General features: G+C 38.3%; 2 protein-coding genes across 3 annotated transcripts in view; both read left to right on the plus strand.

The window, feature by feature from the left end:
* stk17a (serine/threonine kinase 17a) overlaps window positions 1-7,991 on the plus strand; it is a 37,091-nt gene extending 29,100 nt beyond the window's left edge. Inside the window, exons 3-7 of the mRNA XM_039666413.2 lie at window positions 3,337-3,481; window positions 5,117-5,243; window positions 5,916-5,964; window positions 6,670-6,849; window positions 7,575-7,991. Of these exons, the coding sequence (XP_039522347.1) occupies window positions 3,337-3,481; window positions 5,117-5,243; window positions 5,916-5,964; window positions 6,670-6,849; window positions 7,575-7,797 (724 nt within the window). The 3' untranslated portion in view covers window positions 7,798-7,991. The remainder of the gene's footprint in view (window positions 1-3,336; window positions 3,482-5,116; window positions 5,244-5,915; window positions 5,965-6,669; window positions 6,850-7,574) is intronic.
* Window positions 7,992-9,202: 1,211 nt separating this feature from the next.
* Window positions 9,203-15,510, plus strand: impa2 (inositol monophosphatase 2). Of its 2 annotated transcripts, none has more exons than XM_039666414.2 (8): window positions 9,203-9,485; window positions 10,848-10,981; window positions 11,503-11,607; window positions 11,685-11,730; window positions 11,819-11,927; window positions 12,941-13,049; window positions 13,687-13,838; window positions 14,015-14,160. In XM_039666414.2, exons 1-8 carry the CDS (start codon window positions 9,426-9,428, stop codon window positions 14,143-14,145), a joined length of 846 nt encoding a protein of 281 aa, XP_039522348.1. In that variant the 5' UTR covers window positions 9,203-9,425; the 3' UTR covers window positions 14,146-14,160. The 2 variants fall into 2 exon arrangements, with proteins under 2 accessions (XP_039522348.1, XP_039522349.1); XM_039666415.2 differs by lacking the exon at window positions 14,015-14,160 and adding an exon at window positions 14,860-15,510 and having other exon boundaries at window positions 9,204-9,485.
* Window positions 15,511-18,953: the final 3,443 nt, after the last annotated feature.

An 18,953-nucleotide genomic window follows, 5' to 3' on the forward strand; every position in this document is an offset into this window, starting at 1 on the left:
TCTCTGAGTCTCTCTGAGTCTCTCGGGTCTCTCTGAGTCTCTCGGGTCTCTCTGAGTCTCTCGGGTCTCTCTGAGTCTCTCGGGTCTCTCTGAGTCTCTCGGAGTCTCTCAGAGTCTCTCGGGTCTCGCAGAGTCTCTCTGAGTCTTTCGGAGTCTCTCGGGTCTCTCTGAGTCTCTCTGAGTCTTTTGGGTCTCTCAGAGTCTCTCTGAGTCTCTCGGAGTCTCTCGGAGTCTCTCGGGTCTCTCTGAGTCTCTCTGAGTCTCTCTGAGTCTCTCTGAGTCTCTCGGAGTCTCTCGGGTCTCTCTGAGTCTCTCTGAGTCTCTGGGGTCTCTCTGAGTCTCTCGGAGTCTCTCGGGTCTCTCTGAGTCTCTCGGAGTCTCTCGGGTCTCTCAGAGTCTCTCGGGTCTCGCAGAGTCTCTCTGAGTCTTTCGGAGTCTCTCGGGTCTCTCTGAGTCTCTCTGAGTCTCTCGGAGTCTCTCGGGTCTCTCTGAGTCTCTCGGGTCTCTCTGAGTCTCTCTGAGTCTCTCGGAGTCTCTCGGGTCTCTCTGAGTCTCTCGGGTCTCTCTGAGTCTCTCTGAGTCTCTCGGAGTCTCTCGGGTCTCGCAGAGTCTCTCTGAGTCTTTCGGAGTCTCTCGGGTCTCTCTGAGTCTCTCGGGTCTCTCTGAGTCTCTCGGGTCTCTCTGAGTCTCTCGGGTCTCTCTGAGTCTCTCGGAGTCTCTCAGAGTCTCTCGGGTCTCGCAGAGTCTCTCTGAGTCTTTCGGAGTCTCTCGGGTCTCTCGGAGTCTCTCTGAGTCTCTCTGAGTCTCTCGGGTCTCGCAGAGTCTCTCGGAGTCTCTCGGGTCTCTCGGAGTCTCTCAGAGTCTCTCGGGTCTCTCAGAGTCTCTCTGGGTCTCTCGGGTCTCTCGGAGATGGACATATGCACTTTTATGATGGACAGATGCACTTTTATGATGGATAGATGCATTTTAATGATGGACAGATGCACTTTTTTGATGGACAGATGCACTTTTATGATGGACAGATACACTTTTATGATGGATAAATGCACTTTTTTTTTTTTTTTTTTTTCAAAACAATAACTGGCAATTAACTGGCATTATAAAGCTTGGAAGAGCCAGGACATTTTTTTAATATAACTCTGATTGTATTCGTCTGAAAGAAGAGTGTCATACCCTCAAGTCATCCTAAGTGAATTAGTAAATCATGGGCTAATTTTCATTTTTGGGTGAACTATCCCTTCAAATGAAAAGGCCAAGTTCAACTGGTGAAAGTCCAGTTTTTAATGTTGTTTATGTGTATGTGGTGTTTTTAATCCGCTTAATCCGCATCGCTGACGTCACAAACCACCTTGTAACCAGTGGAGGCGGGGCTCAATTGCATATAGAACTGCGCATACTAAATGAGGCAAGGGTGTCGAGTTACATTTCAAGATATTTTAAGGCATTTCAAGGAAAAAACTTTTAAATATGTCATTTTTTTGATCAAAGATGAGTTTTAAGGGATACGATGATTGACTACAGCCTGATTTTCCAAGCATCACTATTACTATTGCTCATATTTGAGATTTTGATTGAGATTTCTGCTTTTGTTTTGCTTATCGTGTCCCTGAAAGCATCCTCACATAAACCCTCGCATGCCGCTGTCGCCCGAGGGTGCTGTCTCTCCCCGGCCTGTGTCTAATCGAGTTCATCACGCTGTCTGATCCGGAGCGCAGGCAACTGTGAATCGTCTGGCAGCATGTGAAAGGGCTCACGCTGAGGACATGTGTTATTAGCAGAGCCGTACCTGCGCTGACAGCAAATCAAGCTTAGCGCACTCAGATTAAGGCTTTTCAGCCTGCGGGACGCTCTGACCCCTGTTTAAAACACCGAATGTTTTCGAGCCGGAGTAAAGTCAGATATGGATTAGATTCTAGAGGAGAGTTTATTAGATTTAGATACTGCTCATCCGAATCCCATCATGCTCTAGTGTTTATTCTGGTTGCAGGCATGTCCCGAACACAAGCTGGCCGTAGCTGGAACAAGAGAGCGCTCATTGTTCTAAATGTGCTGAAGTTAAAATCACATGGTTGTACAAACATTTTTAGAAATGTCATTTGGTCAGCTCTTTGCCTGCTTGTTTGAGGGGTGAAGCAGCTCCTCTGGGTTTAAAATATCCTATTGGAGGACACACACACACACACACACACACACACACTCATATCCAACTCTGGCCTGAACATGATGATTACTTCTGATCTCCCTTTTGCTGCCAATTTAATTCAGACTAAACATAATACTTGGAAGCTTGCATATGTAGAGGCGAAACAGGAGGGAAGATGTGCTGATTTTTATTTATATTTTTATTTTCAAGGATGCACTAAAGGTCAATTTACGTTTTGATGTAGCCTCATTGATTTTGCTTTCTTATGTGGAACCAAAAAATATTTAGGTTTAGGATTTTTTTTTTATATTTAGATCTCCAAAACATATTTTAAAACACCATAAAATTATGATTGAAGTCTCTTTTGTTCAACAGAAATCACTCTAATATGATGATCTGATGCTCAACAAACATTCATGATTGTTTATCAGTGTTGTAAACTGTTTTTTTGTGTGGGACCTGATGCTTTTTGTTTTTCAGGATTCTTCAATGAATATTTGAAATGGAATATTTTGTAACATTATAAATGTCTTTACTGTCACTTGATGCATTTAATGCATCCTTGCTGAATAAAAGTATTCAAAGAAAAAGAAAAGAGCAGCATGGAGATTACTCAGAAACTCTCCTTTTGTATAGAAATAATGACATTTTGAGTGACCCATCGCTTTAACATTTTAATTAGGGGTGCAACGATGCTCTCACGGTAAATTTCACGATACGATATTACTGCGATAATCCAAGAGATATGATAAAAGGTGGACAAGAAAATGTACTGTAGATTAAAATGCTAAATTTGGTTTTACATTCTGAATGTAACTGAATAGGCTTTGACTTGTTATAGAGACGCCAGAGGAACAATAATCACGATTCTGAAGCTGAAAATACTGAATTGTTTTAGACAAATATGCTTGATCTCTGACAGGATATATTTAAAATAATGTAGGACTTTTTACTGCTAACATCAGTTATTTGTTATTATCAGGACCCACAAATATTCCACCATTGCATTATTATATATTATATTCAACATTATATTTAGTAGTTTAATGTAGTTCTGAACTTCTGACACTAATATATATATATATATATATTTTTTTTTTTCACAGTACCGGTAATTTAACAATACACATTGATGCATTTTTGTATGGTGATATATTGTTACATCCCTAATGTGTGTGTGTGTGTGTGTGCAGTGCTGCAGGAGGGGAGATCTTTAACCAGTGTGTGGCGGACCGAGACGAGGCGTTTAAAGAGGACGATGTGAAGAGGCTGATGAGGCAGATTCTGGAAGGAGTGGCTTTCCTTCACCGGAGGAACGTCGTGCATCTGGACCTCAAAGTGAGTGACGATCAAGAGCACCTGCAGAAGGGCTAACATTTAGCAAACTCGCCTCTGGTGCTCTTCGGGTTAATAGTTCACTTTTTATGTTTTGTTTTTTTGTGAATTTCTTTCTTCATCGGAATGGTATGAAACTTGGTAAAGGTCTTGGCTCTTGCAATGTGAACACAAACACACAAATAATACACAAATTTGAACAGGTTCATGGTCCTGAATAAAACAGTCACTCTTGGCGTCAGAAACGGCGCATTGTAAAGGAATGTGAGTTTCCTCTAGTGGAAGCGTTTGGAACTGCAGCCGATCGACATCTCACTGACGCTCGTTTACTGCGAGATCAGATCACGATCATGTTTAAAACTTGTTTTGATATATGGCTTTGATTTTATTGCAGTTTAGGAGAAAAACATGTTTTTTAAAAATATGTATTTCATAAAAATTGAAAATTGTATTTTTGCTAATTTTTCATAACAATAAACTTAAAGGAGTAGTTCACTTTAAAAAAAAAAAAAAAAAAAACGTTTGCTGATAATTTACTCACCCCCATGTCATCCAAGATGTCCATGTCTTTCTGTCTTCAGTCGAAAAGAAATTAAGGTTTTTGATGAAAACATTCCAGGATTTTCTCCATATAATGGACTTCAATGGGAACCAAACGGTTCAAGGTCCAAATGAGAGTTTCATTCACCTTCAAAGGGCTTTAAACGATTCCAGACGATGAATAAGGGTCTTATCAAGTGAAACAATCGCTCATTTAAAAAATAAATAACAAAGTTTAAGTTTTATAAGCTCAAATGCTCTCCTTGCTCTGTTCTGTGATGCGCGATCATGACTCTCCTGTTCAAACTTGTTCTTCACAATGAACAAATCTTCATTCAACGAACGAAACGAACAAATTGACTCGGAAAAAGATTCGTTCATTTTGATTTGAATGAGTTCGGACAGGAGAGTCACACAGAACAGAGCAAGGCGAGCATTTGAGCTTATAAAACCTAAACTTTGTTATTTATTTATTAAATGAGCGATCGTTTCGCTTGATAAGACCCTTATTCATCGTCTGGAATCGTTTAAAGCCCTTTGAACAGTTTGCACTGAAACTTAAACCGTTTGGTTCCCATTGAAGTCCATTATATGGAGAAAATCCTGGAATGTTTTCATCAAAAACCTTAATTTCTTTTCGACTGAAGAAAGAAAGACATGGACATCTTGGATGACATGGGGGTGAGTAAATTATCAGCAAGTTTTTTTCAGAAGTGAACTACTCCTTTAACTTTTTTCCCTTCAGCGATAATCTGCCAAGTGTCGTCTTTAAGAAAAGATCAAAATACTCTAAAGCATTCAAGATTTACCACACCTTAAGTTGGAAATATATTCTGAAAAAGTGAATAAATGGACAATAAATACAGCGTAATTTAATTTAGTGCCCTAAAATCCCCTAAAAATGCAAAATATTAAATAAAAGCCGCCACGTTTGTCTTTAGAGCTCCAGAGGGTGTCGGGGTTTGATGAAGTGGACATTTCTGTGGTCTGAACACATTTGCTTTATTCACCAGAGCTACAAGTGTGTAATTACACCAGGGCTAAGAGTGTGTAATTATCCCTCCGTTATAATTACACGCCGTGGGTTTTCCTCCGCAGCCTCAGAATATCCTCCTCACCAGCGAGGCTCCGCTCGGACACATAAAGGTGGTGGACTTCGGGCTGTCGAGGCTGGTGGGCAGCGGGCACGAGATCAGGGAGATTATGGGAACGCCGGAGTATGTAGGTAATGTCACCAATCACGGACCGTCACACTCCTACACATAAAGGGTGTTTTCACAGCGTTGAAGAACCATTTTGGGTTCCTATTCTGCTCTTTCCATCTGTGTGTAGTGTTTGAGGTTGAAGAAGCTCCAGTTCTTCTCTATATGAGTGAAACGCCTCCATTGTAGTCTTGAGATTCTTCTGGGAACGAACACGTCACAATATTCCTCATTATAATAATTAATGCGCAGAATAAAGGGGCGGGGCCTGGTTGAGTTAGTTAGTAGTGTGTTAAACTGGCGGTTATGGAAAGGGGCGGGACATTTCCAAAACACACTCCTGGCGCTCGACCAATCACAACACCCTGCTCCAGCCGACCAATCAGAGCACAGTGTGCTTTTCAGGAGGAGGGGCTTCATAGAGACAGGAAGTAAACAGAGCGTTACTGACAGACTGGGAAGAGAGGAGCCGCAACAATGGAGAATATGAGGAGAATAATCATGAAACCTGCTCTAGGAGAGCCCGAACACAAGACTTTGTGTAAAGCATGATATGGCCTCTTTAAAAGAACCATTTTTTCTTAGTTTGAAGCACATTTTTAAAAACTAAAGAAAGAATCTATCGATGTTAAAGGCTTAGAGTGTTTGGGCAAACTGGACTGAGTTGATGTCAATGGTTTGTTTTGTCTCCACAGCTCCAGAAGTCCTGAATTATGAGCCGATCAGCACAGCGACGGACATGTGGTGAGTGTTTCCTGCAGTACATTTTCTCAAGCCTGGATGTTCCACAAGTATAATAAAGACTTCTCTGGAGGTTATGATCATCCTCAAGTGCTGGATCTCCTCTGGAACAAGCGCTGTATTCAGAGTGTGTCTTCAGGATATATTGTGCAAGAACATTTGTAACATAAAGTCTTTTATCAACAATAATGCTTTGAGAAAAGTCTATTTGTAACCTAAATGCCGTCCTGAGGAAGCATCATCATCATCATCATCATCATCATCTCTCTCCCTCAATTCAAATGAGCTTTATTGGCATGAATGTGTAAAATAGCACAATATTGCCAAAGCAATAGACATAGACATATATGTAGATAAAGAAAAGTGAACAATATATATTTTTTTCATATTATGCATAAATATATCACAATAATAAATTTAAATATATATATAAAATAACAAAAATAAGTACATATTCTATCTCTCTACAGCAGGAAAAATATAAGTTCTTGTTTTATTAAAAAAATGTATTTGGAGATGTTTAATGTTTTGGTAAATAAATTGATCTTAGAGTCAAGTCTCTTTCTCTCTTTTGTTTTCTTTTTCTCTGGAAATGTTTATTTGTGGATTTAAATACATCTGAAAATGTCAATTTTGTTGTCAATTAATGATTTTTTTACTGGGTCAAGCGAAGAAGGTGATGTATGACTCTCTCTCTCTCTCTGACAGGAGCATCGGCGTCCTCGTGTACGTGATGCTGACGGGCATCTCTCCGTTCCTGGGCGACGATAAGCAGGAGACGTTCCTCAACATCTCTCAGATTAACGTCAGCTACACCGAGGAAGAGTTCGAGACGCTGGACGAGTCCGCCATCCTCTTCATCAAGTCCCTGCTCATCAAAGAACCTGAGTGAGACACGACATGAAACACTTCATCTCAAATACATATTTAGTTCAGACGATCGCATCATCAGCTCATGGCTCAAGCTGATTGGCTCTGCTGATCCTGCAGCCAATGAGATCGCTCACTCAGCATTTCAACAGTTCGCTGTAATCTAGTCTTACAGGACTGTCAGAGTTCCTCTAAAATTCACTTGCTTAAAATAAGTCTTAATATTCCAAACAATGTTTCATGATCAGCATTTATCAATTCATTAATTAAGCAATATATCGTGTCTACATGTATCGCAATACAAAAATACAACAAGTATCATGGATAGTGACAATATATATTGTGTATAGTTAAAACCAAAATAAAAATTACTGTGAGAAAAATATACTGTATATATATATATATATATATATATAATTTTGATATTTTCATAACTTTTCAGCAATTGAATTAAACAGGTTGAAATGTTTTTACATTGATCACAAATTAAAACTATGTTCATGAAAACATTAAAAATGATGTTGCGTTGATAAAAGGAAGAAAACAATCTTAATAAACTGCCAGTTGTTTTTTTTAGGATAGTTGTTTTACAGTAAACATGCAGTAAATGTGAAACCGCAATGCATGATGTGAACGTTGTTTCTAGAAGAAAATGTTGGGTTACACGTATTGGGTCACTAAGTTGGGTTATTTTCCAAAAATGTTGGGTTATGTTGAACTAAAACTGAACTGCGTGTGTACAGAAGCCGAGCGACCGCAGAAGACTGTCTCAAACACCAGTGGCTTCAGCTGAAGGAGCAGGACCTGAAGGAGAGCATCTGTGAGCCGGTCAGCCCTGATGAAGAAGAGGAGGAGGAGGAGGAGCTGTTCGTCATGGCCTCCTACACCCCCGACCCCAAGGCCATCTCCAAACGCTTCAAGTTCCAGGAGCCCTTCTCCACGCTTCCCGGAGGATTCATCTACTGACACACACACACACACACACGGTCTCCTCACTGTAAAAACGGTTCAGTTCTCTCACTTAAGAAACTGTGGAAACCCGTTGCCTTACAATTAAGTAAAGAACAGAAAAAAATAAGTAGTGGAATTGTCAAGTTCAAGTTTATTTACTTAATAATTTTAAAGGCAACAGGTTTTTTAAGTAAATAATCTTAATGCTTAATTGAAAAATAAGTTATGTGAACCTGATAACTCCACAGTACTTAATTTTTTCGATTAAACTTGACGTTTATTTACTTAATAATTTTAAGTGAAGTCCACTGATCCCTTTTTACAGCCGTTCCCTCGCCTCGTGATCTGAACCTGTAAGCCAAACCATGTGTGTCGTTCCTGTTCTCTGTTTGTGCTGCTTTACATTTACACGCGTTCGCTCCTGAAGACGAGCCTTGCTGTGATTCTCACGCGCTCTTTCCATCTCCTTCTGGTGCCATGCTTCAATATTTTGATGATAAGGGTCATAAACGTGTCTTGTGATGTTGTCTTCTGTTTGCCTTTGCCATGTTTGTACAAAATTAATGTTGTTGTTTTTTTCTGCAATCCAGAGGCAAGCAGAATTAAATGTAAATTAATCTAATTTTATATTAAGAGTATTTCAGTGTCATGTTTAAAAAGCCATTTTGCATGTTCAGGTCATTCCTGGGTAAAGATTTCCACAGCAATAACACTTACATTTACACATATATATATGAAGAAAATGTGTTTATTTTAACTCATGTTAGAGTTATAACTGTAAATTGATTTGTCACTATAAAGAAAAATTTTAATGGGAACAAATTTCCAAGTGACTGTCTTGATGCTGTAAATAAAACTTTGTCTTGAAGGCCACTCACTCTCCCTCATTATTATGATGATTATTTTATTATGAAGGAAGTCGTCATAGTTGGGTAAACTTCTAGTGGTGAATACAAGATTACTACATTAAATATGTTTGTGTGTATTCCCATTTGCTCAAATAGCAAAATAAAACCCCATCAACAATGTTTTCACAACTTTCAAAAAGAGTAAAAAGATAGAGTTTGATAACGGCAGTGAGAATAAATAAAAAAATGACTGTATTAGAAACACCCTCACAGCAACGTTTAGTGATATACATTTTTTTATTATTAAATGAAATACAAACAACTTTGTATGATTCCCGATGCTATAACCGTTAAAGCGCCTCACCATGAAAAGCTCTATGGAAATGGCCTTTGTTTTGGCGCCCTCTGCTGCATGACGTCATGTGATTTCTTTGAGTTTTTCAAACGAATTTATTTGGTTTTGCTATTTAAAAATTATTATCAATAATATTATTATTAATATTAACATACATGTATGTGTTGTTAAATTGGTGTAACGTATTGTAGAGCTAAAAATGTCAACTAATAAAATCTACAGAATTAGCGGGGATGCCATTTGAAGCGCCAGTGATCCCGGGTGTTTGTGGGTCTGCGGTGATGATTTGATCGAGTAGCGGGCATTAATGTGTCGTGTAGGCCTCGCCCGTGAGGTCCTCAGCCCGTGAACACGGAACCGGACCTCAGAGCACCGGGAGAGAGACGGGAGATGCGCTGACGCGACGGATTGACGGATTTCCCGTGACGCGCGTGTTACCGATGGAGGACTGGGCCCAGTGTTTGGACGAGGCCGTGCGGGTCGCGCGCAGAGCCGGGCAGGTACAATTAACGTTATGTTATTTCATAACTATCATATTCAATTAAAAGGTGTAATGCTGAAACGTTTAATGACGTGCTGTACAGATAATACACACTGCGCTGTTTTTACCCGGTATTTCCTTGTTGTTGTTGTATCAGCATGTTGACACCCTGTGTTAATAGTACAACTCAAATCCTGCAATATAACAGAGCTTATATGAATCAGAATCGATACCTGTTCTGTAATAGTCGAAGCACTATAAAATAGAATAAACTATATGATCTGTTCGACTGATGACACTCTCCTGTTAGCTACCTGTTATAAATAACCCTGATAAAGCTTGTTATCTGATCCAGGGTAGACTAATGTAACCTGTGTAGAGGCATTAGGACAATACTAGTATTATTATTAGTATGATAATAATGTTAGTATTATTATTATCATTTTCATTATTATTTTTATTATTGTTGTTTTTGTCAATACATAAATAATAAATAATTGTAGTTATACTACTCTGTTATTGTTATTGTTAAATATAAATAATGAAAACAAAAGGTGTTTAAGGATAAGGATATGTTTATTTATTATTATTATCAATAATTATACATTTATATAAGTAATTATAGTAATATGAATAATAGTCTATTATTATTTTTATAAATATAATTATACATTTATAAATTATAAAAAAATATATTTTTATTATTACTATCAATACATGTAAGATAGATGACATTGGTAACGATAGTAGTTTATTATTATCATGGTTATGTTAGCACTATATTACAATTTATTATATTAATACAACTTTATTATTCTCTAAACAACAAACATACTATTTATTACCAAACAAAATTAATGAGTCATTATTTTTATTAGCTCTTATTTTCATTTACACTTTATTCATTTTTGTAGGGTATGTGCTTTTGTCATTTTTATTATTTGATTTTTAATATATAGTCTAGCTTCTTTTTCTGGAGATTTGATACATTTCCATTTTAGCTTTAATCATTTTAGTACATCAGATTTATTTCAGTAAGTTCCCAAGACAAGATTAAAATTTTTCTTGAAATATTTAGTTTCAGCATTATTTGGCTGACTGAGAATGATGGTGTGTGTGGTACTGTTGTGAGGTGTGTGTGTGTCCTCCGTCAGGTGGTGGCGTGTGCAGTGCTGTCAGTCAGGTGTGTGTGTGTGTGTGTGTGTGTGTGTGTGTTTCCTTCATCAGGTGTGTGTGTCTCTTCCGTCAGGTGGTGGTGTGTGTCTCCTCTGTTAGGTGGTGGTGTGTGTCTCCTCCGTCAGGTGGTGGTGTGTGTCTCCTCCGTCAGGTGGTGTTGTGTGCAGTGCAGCTATGAGATGTTGGTGTGTGTCTCCTCCGTCAGGTGGTGGCGTGTGCAGTGCAGCAGGAGAAGTGTGTGCGCAGTAAAAGCACTCCCACAGATCTGGTGACGGAGGCGGATCAGCAGGTGGAAGACCTTATCATCTCCACCCTCAGGAGCAGATACCCGGAGCACAGGTGCACATTTGGAGACTCAATACACACACACACATACCAGGGAATAGAACATGGAACATCTTTTTAATTTCTCTCTAATTCCTTCAAACCCACACGAAAAATGTCCTTCAGGGTGATGTCATTAAAATCCACTTGGTGACAAATTGCACAGATCTCCTCAACATAGTTCTCAATGGCCTGGTCGCCTTGGTGAGGCACATGAAACGACTGCTGGGCAAAATTACTAAAACTTAATCTAATATTAAAGTAAAAACTTAAAATATACAAATTAAAAAAGCTATTTCAGCATATAAATTGATACTATAATTCTAAAAAAAAGATACTAAATAATTCTAAAATAAGACTGAAGTACCATGTAAATATCAGGTTGTATGAACGTGATAATGAAGTGTTTTGCAAATAAAAGTGGTTTTCCTGCAGAAGATTTCTATAAAAGGGCACTACAGACTGTTTAATGTGTGACCATAAGTAATAACTGTTGGTGTAATGTTGATGTTTCGTGTGTCACATGTTATTGAAAGGTTTATCGGAGAGGAATCGTCCGCCGCCGGAGTGAAGTGTGAACTGACCGACAGCCCGACCTGGATAATAGATCCCATCGACGGGACCTGTAACTTTGTGCACAGGTACCATAAGCGTCTTCATATATTGTGTTTAAATCATCATAGAAATATAATCCCAACACACAATCCTTGGCTTGCAGTTTTCCTATGGTGGCAGTGAGCATCGGATTCGCTGTGAGGAAAGAGGTAAAGAACGGATGAATCCCAATGACTGGTTCTTTCCCTGATACAGTATAAAGTGTGTGTGAATAATAAATGCGTGTGTGTGTGTTAGCTGGAGTTTGGTGTGATCTACCACTGTTTCGATGGGACACTGTACACTGCCAGAAAAGGACACGGAGCCTTTCGCAATGGTGTTCGACTACAGGTTTCCAAAGAAAAAGGTCAGCAAATTATTTAACTTTTTAATTTTTTTTTTTTTGCAATAAATGATAATTAACCTGTCGCTTTATAATGGCAAAGTAAAACTGATCTAAATTATAAAACACATAGTTGTGGTCCTGAAAGCTGATTAGACCATTCTTAAATATAAATGTTTCCTTGAAAATTAAGAAAACTAAAAAAAAATATAATAATTATCATTGCAGTAGTATTTATAAAAAATAAAAAAAAACGCACAAATAAAGGTAATCCAAATAAGAAATCCAACAGGAGAAACAAAAATCCAAACAGGAGAAGATGATAAACCAAACGGGAAACAATGACAAAAGCCGATAACAAGAGCTAACGAGCTACAGGTGATAGTAATCAATCACTATGGTAACAAACAACAGTAACTATAGAAAAAAAAGAGTAAACCAGGAACTAAACATAGGAGAAACCAGAAAACACTCTTCAAAATAAAAGTCACACAACACAAAAATACAAGCGAAACCATGACAGTAATATTCTAAAATATTATTCCAATTATTATTTATTCCTGTGATCAAAGCTGAATTTATCATCATTACTCCAGTCTTCAGTGTCACATGATCCTTCACAAATCAGTCTAATATGATCTGATGCTCAAGAAACGTTTATGGTGATTATCAATGTTGAACAAAGCTTAATATTTTTGTGGAAACTGATACATTTTATTTTTCATTTTATCTTTGATGAATAGAAAGTTCAAAAGAACAGAATTAATTTGAAATTATAAAATTATAAATGTCACTTTTAAACGTTGTAATGTGTCCTTGGTTAATAAAAGTGTGTGTGTGTGTATATATAATATATATGTATATATATATATGTATATACTGTTTATATAAACGCACAGACACCAAACTCTTATTTAAATGCATATTTAAATAATTAATTAATGCTCTTTATGGGTTTAATCTCACTTTATTGGCCTGTGTTTGCACAGTAAATGTTGCGGAGTGTATGATGACGATGTGTTTGGTGTCTCGGTCAGATGTGTCCAAGGCCCTCATTCTGACGGAGATCGGGGCCAAGAGAGACCCTGCGACTCTGGATATCTTCCTGGGAAATATGAAGAAAATGTTGAGCGCACCGACTCATGGGTACGCCCACACTGGGAGAAATCACATTTCAAAGTTGCACATAAGCAAATATTATTGGGGTGTGTTTTACAAGAAAATTACTTCAGTATTTATACTTCATAATGAACTTGAACTATAAACTATATATAGGGCCCTATGAAATCCATTTCATTTTTTTCCTAAATTCTGTTTTATTTTTACAGTAGATAAAGCATCCTCCTTCAGGTCAGTCTAATATTTGTAATAAAAACTAAGTTTTGAATGTCAGTGTTTTCCCGAGCCACGACACACTACTGGTTTATCAGATGTTTATCAGACAGTCCTTTCAATATAAAGTCTTCTCTACCGACTCACTCATGAAGACAGTCTTTGCCGCCATCTAATGGAGAAATAATGTTCTTCTGTTGCTGTTCGCGGTCAGGGACGGAAGGAAGGCTTTTAGTGATTTTACTTCATGAAAGTTGCACTAACACATATTTTTTGGCTTTAATATTTGTATTGTGTGGAAACCGTTTAATAAAAGCTATAAGGTACTGGAGGCGAGTGCTGTGTGGGAATAAGACACGACAACAACACCCTTCAGACTTATTCACCACACACACAGCCTCGAGAACATTATGGCTTACTTACAGTCTGTTATGTGACCTTTGACCCGCAGTGTGAGGATCGTCGGCAGCTCGACTCTCTCCCTGTGTCTCGTGGCCAGCGGGTCGGCGGAGGCGTATTACCAGTTCGGTCTTCACTGCTGGGACATCGCCGCGGCCGCCGTCATCATCAGAGAGGCAGGAGGCGTCGTCATCGACACCACAGGTCATTATAGGAATATTATTATGTGTGTGTGTGAGTCGATCAGGGGCATAGAATTTAGTAGGGAAGCGGATGTGTGACGTGTCCCAATATCCAGTGACACTAATAATTTCGATCAAAACTTAAAATGTTTTTAATATATTTAATTACTTGTGTCAATGTCTCTGTTTGTGTCGTAGGGAACACACTCGACCTTGTGTGTGTGTGTGTGTGTTTCGATGTCTGTTTGTGTCGTAGGGAACGCACTCGACTTGAAAAGTTGAAATGGAAAATCTTCCTTTATGTTCTTATCAAGTGTGTAATTCATTAATAATGCAGGATTTTAAACAATAAGGGCTTTTAATCCTGATTGATCGATTGATTATTATGAATATTTGATTAAACGCTGCCGACTGGAAGGTGTGATTCCTCATAATGTAAACATTTACACTGTTCCTCAAACACTGGTGTATAAACAGTAACTGAGAGCAGATGTTATGCAGTCGCTGTTAATAAAGCTCAGTGTGTGTGAGAGAGACAGATTAGGGATTGTGTGTTTACAGTTTTATTGATTTTATGTGATGTTAGCTCAGATTAGATCAGTGAGATCAACACTGCGAACTACTGTCAGGAAGGGCACTGACTTTAATAGAGTTTTTATTTATTTATTCATCCTTCATGGTCAAAACTAAACATTTTAGTTGGACGTTTGTGTAACATTTTTAAATGTTAGTTTCGGAATGAAACATAATGATGGCGAAATAAAATAGAATTGAATGTTGATGTTCATAAACTAGAAGAACTGAGAACATTCAGAAACAGCGTTTTCATACTGTAATGTGAAGTGTTGAGTCTGCACATGCCTGCGTGTGTGTGTGTGTGTGTGTGTGTTGGGATGCTTGTGTGAGGCGACACAAAGATGCTTTGTTCCGGTTAGATCATTACCATGTGGTCAGAGCGAGAGAGAGAGAGAGAGCTAAAAGAAATGAAAATTAACAACAAACAAAAAACTAAAACCCGAAAATAATGTGTGTGTGTGTCGTAGGGAACACACTCGACCTGATGTCCAGAAGAGTTGTGGCCGCTGGGACTCGTGAGATCGCAGACTATGTGGTGAAGCAGCTTCAGCCTATAAACTACGGGCGTGACGACAGTGACCCCTGACCTCTGACCCCTGACCTCATCCTATTACCTCAGAACACACAATCCTGCCACGTCACATCTTCAGCGCTATACTCACATGTTTAACCATCCTAAAGTCACGAAGATGACCCGTAATCACCGCAGCCACGACCTTTGACCTCTAACACCTTCATCCGTGGAGATCACGCTAAACACTGGATCATGACTCGCAAAACCCGCTGATTTACCCAATATAAGAAGTTTGATGCCGTAGTGAGATCAGGACTCAGGAATCATGGGAGAAATATGAAATAACTGGTTTCTATATGCAAACACGGCTAATCTCCTTTCCTACACACTGCGTTTATCTTGATCCACGAAATAAGATATTAGACCTTGTTTTCTGAGAATAAACGTAAGCATTGATCTTGTTTTAAGCGTGTTTATATGAGACTGCAGTGGGAACATCTGGAGATCCGGTTCGACACGTTCATACGCAGTCATGTGACGTTATGGTCATGTGATGTTATGGCCGAAACACAAAACAAATCCTCGTGTTTGTTCCTGAAACTCACTGCAGTTCGACCTGTATTTCACAGTTGTGATGTTTTCTAATGCCGGACGATCTGTATAGATATAAACACATAGAGTTTCTGGATCACTTTCACATCAGGGCAACATTCCTCTAGTATGACCAATTAAAAGCATACAATGAAACCAATTCTGTCCAGTTATTATTCACTCTAAATTACTCACTTTCTTATGATTGTGCAATTTTTGTGCATATTGTATTTCTTAGTTTGGGAGCAAAAGCTTGGGACTTAAAGCATAATTTGCTTGGAATAGAATAGACGTTTCTGATTTGATTATTAGGTTGGATCTCTGTAAACGGCTGTTCCAGATGTTCAAGAGCTCTTGGACGTGAAATATAAAGCTGAAATTTGGCAAATTCAATTGAATTTTAGTCCGGAGAGATCTCCATTCTTTTGGAAAGACGTGCCAGCTTTAATATAGAGTTGAGCTGAGTAGAGTTCTGTAACGAGTTTCTGATCACAGTCCATCAACAACATCAACAATTCTGGGATTTTCATTAGTTGTGAGTAATAATCATCAACATTACAAGGAATGAACACTTGAAATATATCAGTCTGTGTGGAGTGAATGTATACATTATACAAGTTTCACTTTTTTTAATGGAATTACTGAAATAAATCAACTTTTTGATGATATTCTATTTATATGATATATTATATAGACTCATTACATGCAAAGTGAGATATTTCAAGCCTTTATTTGTTATAATTGTGATGATTATGGCTTACAGATATGAAAACTCCAAATTCAAAATTAGAATATTGTGAAAAGGTTTTCATATCTGTAAGCCATGATCATCACAATTAGAACAAATATCTCGCTTTGCATGTAATGAGTCTATATAATATATTAGTTTCACCTTTTAAGTGGAATTATTAAAATAAATGAACTTTTGCACCCTATTGAGGCCACGAGTTAGTATCTTGTGGCCACGAGTTACTATCTTGAGGCCACGAGTTACTATCTTGAGGCCACGAGTTACTATCTTGTGGCCACGAGTTACTATCTTGAGGCCACGAGTTACTATCTTGAGGCCACGAGTTACTATCTTGAGGCCACGAGTTACTATCTTGAGGCCACGAGTTACTATCTTGAGGCCACGAGTTACTATCTTGAGGCCACGAGTTACTATCTTGAGGCCACGAGTTACTATCTTGAGGCCACGAGTTACTATCTTGAGGCCACGAGTTACTATCTTGAGGCCACGAGTTACTATCTTGAGGCCACGAGTTACTATCTTGAGGCCACGAGTTACTATCTTGAGGCCACGAGTTACTATCTTGAGGCCACGAGTTACTATCTTGTGGCCACGAGTTACTATCTTGAGGCCACGAGTTACTATCTTGAGGCCACGAGTTACTATCTTGAGGCCACGAGTTACTATCTTGAGGCCACGAGTTACTATCTTGAGGCCACGAGTTACTATCTTGAGGCCACGAGTTACTATCTTGAGGCCACGAGTTACTATCTTGAGGCCACGAGTTACTATCTTGAGGCCACGAGTTACTATCTTGAGGCCACGAGTTACTATCTTGAGGCCACGAGTTACTATCTTGAGGCCACGAGTTACTATCTTGAGGCCACGAGTTACTATCTTGAGGCCACGAGTTACTATCTTGTGGCCACGAGTTACTATCTTGAGGCCACGAGTTACTATCTTGAGGCCACGAGTTACTATCTTGAGGCCACGAGTTACTATCTTGAGGCCACGAGTTACTATCTTGAGGCCACGAGTTACTATCTTGAGGCCACAAGATAGTTATAATTAATTTTTTTTACCAAAGTGGGACTAGAGGGGCTCCGTAGAATCCTTTTCACCTTGAAAATAATAAATATATATATATTTTTTTTTGCATTTTAAATAATTGACCATTTCTCAGTGATCATCAATAAAACAAAATCCCATTTTTCTCGGTTTAATGAAAACCAATAGGTCGTTATGGTAAGTTTAAGTTTCACGTTTGAGGGGGTTAAACCGTGACTAAAAATTTTCCAAAGTGCACCAACGTGATTATTTCACGTCTTATCGTGATACCGGGTTGGAGAAATGTTGTTTTGTCCACTTTGAACTTGAACTCAGGTCTCCTTGATTAAAGCTCAACGCTTTATCAACTGAGCCACTGAGTATGATGAGTTCAAGATTGCATTGTATGGGTTTTTATTGCAGGTTTGGTTTTATTTGTTGGAAAAATAAATATAGAAATATAATTTGACACAAGAGGGCAGTATAGCCCAATTTATGGTTTTGAGTTTGGTTTAAACTATCACTATCAGTTAAACCGTGACGTTTTCCAAAGTGGACCAAGGTTATTATTTCTTTTCATGATACCGGGTTGGGCACTGAAGTTACAGGTGGTTTAACGTCGATGTAATACGTTGTTTTATCGTACTGGACGCCGGAAAAATAGACATTTTACTCATTAGGCTGCTTCATTTAAAACGTGACATTTAGACGTTTTCTTCGGCGTGGATCAAAGCAAATGAATCCTTTTCACCTTGATAATAATATATCTTTTTTGCATTTTAAATAATAGACCATTTCTCAGTGATCATCAATAAAACAAAATCCCATTTTTCTCGGTTTAATGAAAACCAATAGGTCGTTATGGTAAGTTTAAGTTTCAGTTTAAGTGTAAGTTTCATGTTTGAGGGGGTTAAATCGTGACATGTACGTAGGTTTTCCAAAGTGGACCAACGTGATTATTTCACGTCTTATCGTGATACCGGGTTGGAGTTGGAGAAATGTTGTTTTGGCCACTTTGTTTTATATAGTTTTTGCTCAATGAATTAAAAAAATAATTAGGTTAGATTAAGTTTTTTTTTTTTTTTACACAAGCAACATACATCTCTGCTACAAATGAATACTTTAAGTTTTTTTCTAGGACCTACCATTTTCGTACAGTTGGACTGAAAGTGACAGAAGTGCAAATGTTACAACTTACCCCATATGCGGGGTTAACTGTAACAGAGAGAGGGGTAATGAATCAAAGCGCTATTGTGGAGTTGTGTGGTGAGTCAGCAGGGGGCGCTACAGACGCTCTTATACTTACTGCAAATATTACTTAAACTCGACAAAAGCATCATGTTATGACATATGACGATACAATATATTTACCAAATATAAATGTACATTTATTAATTAAATAAAAATACATTTTAGTTACATTTTTGGGTTAAACTACATTGCATTTCTTTTTCTTTGTAATAAATATATATAAAAAAGTGAGAAATATGCAATTATTTGATATATATGTGACGTGATTCTACAACCACTCATTGTTATTCTTATATAAAGTCGCGCGCGTCAGTTTCTCTCGCGTCTTCGGGACTCTCTCTCTCTCTCTCTCTCTCTCTCTCTCTCTCTCTCTCTCTCTCTCTCTCTCTCTCTCTCTCTCTCTCTCTCTCTCTCGCTCTCTCTCACAC

The sequence above is a fragment of the Pimephales promelas genome, chromosome 22, assembly GCF_988280905.1.
Source record: "Pimephales promelas chromosome 22, fPimPro1.hap1.1, whole genome shotgun sequence".
Taxonomy (NCBI): Eukaryota; Metazoa; Chordata; class Actinopteri; order Cypriniformes; family Leuciscidae; genus Pimephales; species Pimephales promelas.